Source organism: Rutidosis leptorrhynchoides, chromosome 3 (assembly GCF_046630445.1).
Source record: "Rutidosis leptorrhynchoides isolate AG116_Rl617_1_P2 chromosome 3, CSIRO_AGI_Rlap_v1, whole genome shotgun sequence".
In the NCBI taxonomy this organism is placed as follows: Eukaryota; Viridiplantae; Streptophyta; class Magnoliopsida; order Asterales; family Asteraceae; genus Rutidosis; species Rutidosis leptorrhynchoides.
In genome coordinates this window covers 4,117,578-4,124,760 of record NC_092335.1, presented here as the reverse complement: position 1 = coordinate 4,124,760, position 7,183 = coordinate 4,117,578, and the positions used below count along the sequence as shown (strand labels likewise).

Genomic DNA, 7,183 nt, shown 5'->3' with positions numbered 1-7,183 from the left:
GAATGCTTATATGATTTTTGGTGTATTTTTCTTCAAAGCCTAAGGCCTTTATTTATAGTGGAGACTATAGCCTTAGGTTTGTTCCCACAACCGATGTGGGACAAAATACTAAAACTTCTAGATTTTGCACCAAACTAGCAACTTTGAGATTCGATATCTCATTCACACTTAATCCGTTTTGGACACTCTTCAACTCATTTTAAAGCCCTCGTCAAGGACTACAAAACTCACAAAATAGTTACTATTATATGTCACTCGAACATATAATTATTTGTGTCCAAAGTTTGGTGAAAACACATGTTTTATCAAGTTTTTCCAACAAGAACATAATAACAGGAAAATATCTCTAACATTTGACTAAGTGTATGTTTTGCATCCAAGTCGTAACTTTTGTTTAGTATGGTAGGTAATGTAATCGTAAGCCATTAATATTTTAGCTCACCACAACTAGTTCAATGAAAAAATATAACTGTATATAGAATTTAAAATTACATATAATAGTAGTAGTTGTTATTATGGGTTTTTATAGAATCGATAGCTCAAACAATGTGTTCTACAATCTAAGCTGAGAAGTTTCTCTTTTCTTTAAAATCAAAAGTCAATTGGTGGTAGAGGAAGGTTTCATATAGTTAAATGCATAGATCTATTTCTTCACATATCCTATGTGAAACTTTAGTTTTTACCTTTATAGGCTTATGGCTAAAACCCCAGTACTTGTCACCATTGCTATGGTGAGCCATGAAGAACTCTTAATCAATTAATCATAGAGAGTGCTTTAACTATCATTGTTAGAAGAATTATACGAGAATATTAATGTATTATACTCTATAGTAAACATAATATCATACTCCTTCCGTCTCATATTAATAGTTCAATATTTCATTTTGAATTGTCTCAAATTATTAATAGTCTATTTTCACATATAGATAAGAATAATAAGGTAAAGTTCTATTTTCCCTTAATGTATGATGCCTTAAGTGTATGTAAACAAGATTTAAAGAAAAAGAAAAAGTATGGGTAAAACTGAAAAGTAAACAGAAAGTACAGTACTTTTATTACATTTTCTTAAACTGAGTTTCTGTAAGGAGTAATATGGAGGGATATCACACCATAAGTATAATTTCTTTTATAAAGTGTACGGATTATTAATTTCACTAATCTCAACTATGAAATGACCAAGTACAAAGTTGATTTGCATCTTCGCAATCATCAGTCACAATTACTCGCTATTACTCCGTATGTTTTATTGACCAAAAAAAGGCTTCTAGCATACCACACAACTATCTAATATAATACGGAGTATATAGCTATCTAAACTAAATTGAGAAACTCCATAACGATTCGTCAACACAAAAGTCCACGTCATCGTATCCAACAATCTGAGGTGGCGGCACCATCATCCCATCAGCCATGTCAGCAAAAAACCCAGGCAACCCAAAAATCTCCTCTACATCCATATACACCGCATTTTCCGGCACCACCTCCTCCAACGGCCGGAACCCCTCTGCCGCCTTTACCGCCGCCTTCTGAATATCCTTGACATTACTAGATTCGGGGATAGGCAACCGCCATAACGAGTCAGCAAAATTCAAACACGCTGACTTCCCCTTCATGGCTAAAGCAGCCACGTCATGAGCCCTTGCTGCCATATCAGCAGTAGGATAAGTACCCAACCACACCCTTGTTTTTTTATTTGGTTGTCTAACTTCACAAACCCACTTCCCCGAATCCCTACGTCTTACTCCCCTGTAAACCGGGTGACGTGTCTCTCTAAACTTCTTTCTCCCAGCTCGTTTCTTCGGGTTCCGTGACGCTAGCATGATATCATCATCCGAAAAACTCGTACTCGTGCTGCTGCCTTCGGAATTAGAAGTATAAGATTCTGTTGGAATGTTATCAGAAGAATATGAAGTTTGGAATTGTATAAAAGTAGCCATATTTTGTTCTTTTTAGTTTGATCAAGTTGGTGTTAATAATAGTAATCTATCTATCTATCATTCTATATATATATATATATATATATATATATATATATAGATATTGGGACAAACCCACACGGGGTGAGTGAGGGTGATAAGGAGACAGCTAGCCAGCAGGCAGGGGAAATAAATTGAAGGGTGGGGGAAAGTGGGTTTGGGTTAAGTTTTGGGTTACAACTGTAAAAAACTAACTGGACACGCTGATCATGGATCGTGACGTTTTGACCACTTTGACGCTTTCTAGACGCCACTCTTTGTTTTGTTTATTTGTTCTCATTATTCTTTTTCTTAACCTTATACTCGTTTTTTTTAGAACAGCAAATAAATAAAACTAGCAAGACGCTAGGAAAAAATTACAAAGAGTTCAAGAGGTTTTGAAGCCACATATTCCAGTCTACTCTTCTTTTTTTATATCTAATAAACAACCAATCAAAAAAGACAAAACAATAAAGTCGAGGATTTGGCATTTCTTGAGCTTGGAAGAGTTAAATACGACATCGTTTCTGAATCTCCAAAGAGTCCAAAGAGAGGCGATACAAATGCATTCCATCACGAGGGCATGTTGAGGGTTAGGAAAGTTTGAGGCGAGCCGTTCCTAAAATCTAACCCATTTGACCACCTGGGCAAAGAAAGATCCGTCCATGTAGCAATGTATGACCAAACTTGGATGGCAATCGAACAATTAAAAAAAATATGAGTAGCATCTTCAATCATGTAATTGCAGCTTGAACATGAAGCATTTTGCAAGTCCAGATTATGTTTCAACAAGTTCTTTTTTGTGGGAAGACGATCGAGATTAAAACGCCAGTAGAACATGAGCACTTTTGATGGGATAACCTTGTTCCAGAAAGAAGGCCGAGTGACATCCATCGAGATGTCTAACATCAGGACAGATCGAGCAGAGAAAACATTGACATTAGAAGAAGACCAATGCTACTTATCGTCCTCATTAGAAAGAGAAACATGAGATAAAGAAGTAACAAAAGACACCAATTGTTCCTCCTCTATACCCCCACGAATTGGCCTACGCCAATTCCATTCCCAGCAAGAACCATTCCATCTATCAGACACAAAACACTGATTGTTCAGATCCAGGAGAAAAAGACGAGGATAGACATCACGAAGAATAGAGCCATTGTGCCATCGATCGGTCCAGAACTTGGTATTACATCCGTTGCCAATTTTGATAGACATGAAGTCCTCCTCAGCATGTTGGTTAAATTTTAGGGAAGTCAAACACCAATTTATTTTTGCCCAAGAACCAGTTTGCGACTTCTTAATTATTTGGAAGAGACCGTCAGACTGATAACCATGAATGGCTCGTAAAATCTTCACCCATATTCTATCTTTTTCGTGAACATATCTCCACCTCCATTTGTATAAAAGGGCATTATTCAAAGAGTCCAAACTAACCACACCAAGACCGCCCTTCTCCTTAGATTTTAAGATATCGACCCATTTAATCCAATGAATTTTTCTTTCATTCAATTTACCACCCCAGAAAAAATTTGAACGGATAGATTCAAGACGATTTATAACACTCTTAGGAGCTCTAAATAACGAAAAATAATACGTGCCAAGAGAACCAAGAACAGATTTCACCAATGTAAGACGACCACCAAAAGAGAGCATATTTACCTTCCAAGAGGACAATTTTTTCTCCACCTTCTCGATGATAGGAGACCAATTTTTTGTAAGACTCATATTGGCACCCACCAAGCTTGAGAACAGCCTACAACTGCCGAGACGCGGGCAAGCTCTTCATCAGGAATACCAATCCCAAATAAGTTGGTTTTCTGGATGTTTATGCGCAAACTTAAAACACAGAAGAAACACCCAAGCAAAGTTATAAGATTTTGAATGTTTAAATCGTTCCATTCCCCCACAAATAAAGCATCATCTGTAAAGAAGCAATGCGATAAAAGGCAATCATTATCTCTCATTCCAATGTGAATACCCGAGAAAAGGTTGGAGTCAATGGCATCAAGAATGGCAACATGAAGACCTTCCATGCCAATAATAAAAAGAAAAGGAGAGAGAGGATCTCCTTGTCTAAGACCACGACCAATATGAAATTCATCAGAGGGAGAGCCATTCACCAGGACCGACGTAAAAGAGGAAGATAAGCAGCCCTTGATCCAAAGAATCCATCGGTTACCGAACCCAAGAAACGAGAGCATAGAAAAAATATAATCCCAGTTTATAGAATCAAAAGCCTTTTCAAAGTCAACCTTAAGAAGCATTGCTTTTTTCTTCCGCCGCTTACACCATTCGACCACCTCATTAATGATTAGGGGCCCGTCAAGAATTTGGCGCCCTTTAATAAAACCAGTTTGTTCCGAGCTAATGATGCTGTCTATTACAATTGCAAGTCGATTAGCAAGCAATTTCGCTAAAATTTTATATTGGATTCCAATTAAGCTGATTGGCCGATAATCCTTAACAAATAAAGGGTTGTCCACCTTCGGAACCAAGGTAAAAAGAGAAGATTTGCATCCCTTAGGAATGTATCCAGAGTGATAAAAGTTACAAATACAAGCAAAGATATCTGATTCCAACAACTCCCAAAAATGTTTAATGAAGCGAAAAGTGAAGCCATCCGGTCCAGGGACTTATCGTCACCACAATCCCACACAACCTTTTTAATTTCAGAAGGAGAAAAAGGAATCTCTAACAAAAAGGATTGATCAGGTAAAAGTTTACGCAGGTGGTTACTTGGGCGAATAATTTTAACACAATCGGACCTTTTAAATTTTTCTTTAAAGAAGCCAAAGAAAGTAGATTTGACAGAGGTTGCATCAGTCTTCCAAATACCATTAGACATAATACCCGGAACAACAAGTGTTTTCCTTTTACGTTTCAGAGAGGAGTGAAAGAAAGAGGAGTTTTCATCACCAAAAAGCACCCATTGTTTCTTATTCTTTTGGGCTGCATCAATTGAATCTTTCTTCAAAACTTTAGACAACTTCTTTAAAGCTTCCAATCGAGTAACAGAGATGGATGGAGTGTCACCCCCATTATCTAGTTGCTCATCTAACTCATTAATTTGATTAACGAGCAAATCACCTTCAGCTTTTGCTTCCCGTTTAGCCACGTGATACCACTGTTTTAAATTGTCTTTTATGAATTTCAACTTGTTTTTGAAGTGAACAAAAGGGTTACTCCTCACATCAGCATTATTTGCGAACACAAAGCAAGCCTCTTTAACAACAATATCAAAGCCATCCATCTCGAATCAAGAGTTGAAAAGTTTAAACGGAATGGGACCATAATCCGATTTGTCAGCAGTGAGAATAATCGGACAGTGGTCAGACCAAAGGTTAGAAAGAATTCTTCCTACCATGTTTGGCCATGAATCAAGGGTTCCATTTGTCATTAGAAAGCGATCAAGTTTGGCTCTATTATTGAAAAACTTGTTTGAATGAGTAAACTTTCTGCCACTTAAAGGCATATCCATGAGGTTAGCAGATGTAATGAAGTTGTTAAAATCTGCTGCCACAGAAGGACAGAAAGAAGAGCCCTCACGTTCGTGAGGCGCCCGAACAGCATTAAAGTCTCCAAACAGGAGGAATTCCCCCTCATTACTATTAATAAAATTGCGAAGATAAGACCAAAGAATCAACTTCTTAGAACGTTGCTGGGGCGCATAAATATTGATAAGATAGCATGTAGATTGACTACTATTCCTCAACCCTTCTACAATAAGAACGTTTTCGAAAGACAAAATTCGTTTTTTGTGAAAGCTAGCATTGTCCCAAATAGTGAGAATGCCCCCCGATCTACCTCTAGCACTAGAACAAGCAACATCAAATTGCGAATTGCCCCAAAAAGCCTTAACCACAAACAAATCGAGCTATGTTAATTTTGTTTCTTGAATTCTGAAGACTAAAATTTCATGTTGATTACATAAATTTTTTACCCATTTCTGCTTCTCAGAAAACCGCGCTCCACCACCAATATTAATTGACAGAGTATTCATTAAACAGTATTAGTAGCACCTATACTAGACAACAATTTCTTGATATCTTTTTGGCATCTTTTCATGTCATAACCTAAAGAGTTTCCAAAAGAAATATACTTGTCTAATTGTTCCAATAGGATATCATCAGATCGAGCAGAGGTTGCTTTGTTGTTACCTGTAGAGTCAGTTGAGATAGCGGAATTATCGACGTGTAAACAGTTCCCACCTAAGCCAGGAGGCTTCGAAAGGGAGGAAGAGTCTAGGTGAGATTTTTCATTTTCATCGTGGCTGGGAATTAAGACATTTACATTGATGTTACAGTTATTTTCCTGATTGCGGGGTTGGTTGAAGAGAGCGTCATTGTTATCCTTTACAAAATGTTCCTCCTTTCCAGAATCGTTTACATTATCCTTTGCGTCATGTTCAACAATGTTATCTTCTAGGTCCTTGAGAGGATTAATGTTAGGATTCAAATGGCAGTATGAATCCATAACAAATTCCCCATCCTCTAATTCCTCAGAGCTGATAGAATTTCCATCATGAAGAGAAAGATCATCATCAGAATTCTTCCCTGTTGTGGGGTCAGGAATAACCTTGAGAATAGCAGGGTTCCAGTCACCCATTTCTTTCACAAGAACACAATATTCATTTTTAAGTACAGTTACCAAAGTCCTTTCATGAATTTGGTTCATGTTAGTTGACAAGATACAAACTCTCCCCGAGCCTTTTTTATCATCAACATCTGTGTCTTGAAATAGAACCCGGCCAAAGCGAAAAGCAACTTTTTTGAAAGCCGCTGCTGTCCATCCACAAACAGGGAGACCCGAAATTTCGATCCAAATTGCCCTTTCCTTAACAGAGAATTGTTCAGAAAAAGGTAGGATGTCGGTGAGAGTATTATGGATAGCTAAGCATTTCTTGAAATTCCATACAGTTTCAATATTTGGGAACTCGATCCATAGCCAATCTCCCCCTATGTATTGAACAGTAAGGGAGTCAAATCCTTCTTCGTACCAGACACGATTGAGAAAGGGGATCTGAGAAGGATTTTTTTGCTCTACCCAGTAGAATTAAATCAGAGTTTTCTAAACTTAGGAGTTCATTGTCAACAATAGATATGCGCTTCAAAGGTGCTTTACCAGTTTCAGCCTTTTTTTATCATTTAAAATAGAGGCATAAGAGTTTTCATTCACAAATGGGGTTCGTGAAGGTTTAGGGTAAATGGGTGGAGATACTTTTGATC

The 7,183-nt window shown here is 37.5% G+C and overlaps 1 protein-coding gene across 1 annotated transcript; it reads right to left on the bottom strand.

The window, feature by feature from the left end:
* Window positions 1-1,080: 1,080 nt before the first annotated feature.
* Window positions 1,081-1,982, bottom strand: LOC139895667 (dehydration-responsive element-binding protein 1D-like). The gene has a single exon (XM_071878196.1). The coding sequence runs from the start codon at window positions 1,935-1,937 to the stop codon at window positions 1,317-1,319; it is 621 nt and encodes a 206-aa protein (XP_071734297.1). The 5' UTR covers window positions 1,938-1,982; the 3' UTR covers window positions 1,081-1,316.
* Between the last annotated feature and the right edge of the window lie 5,201 nt (window positions 1,983-7,183).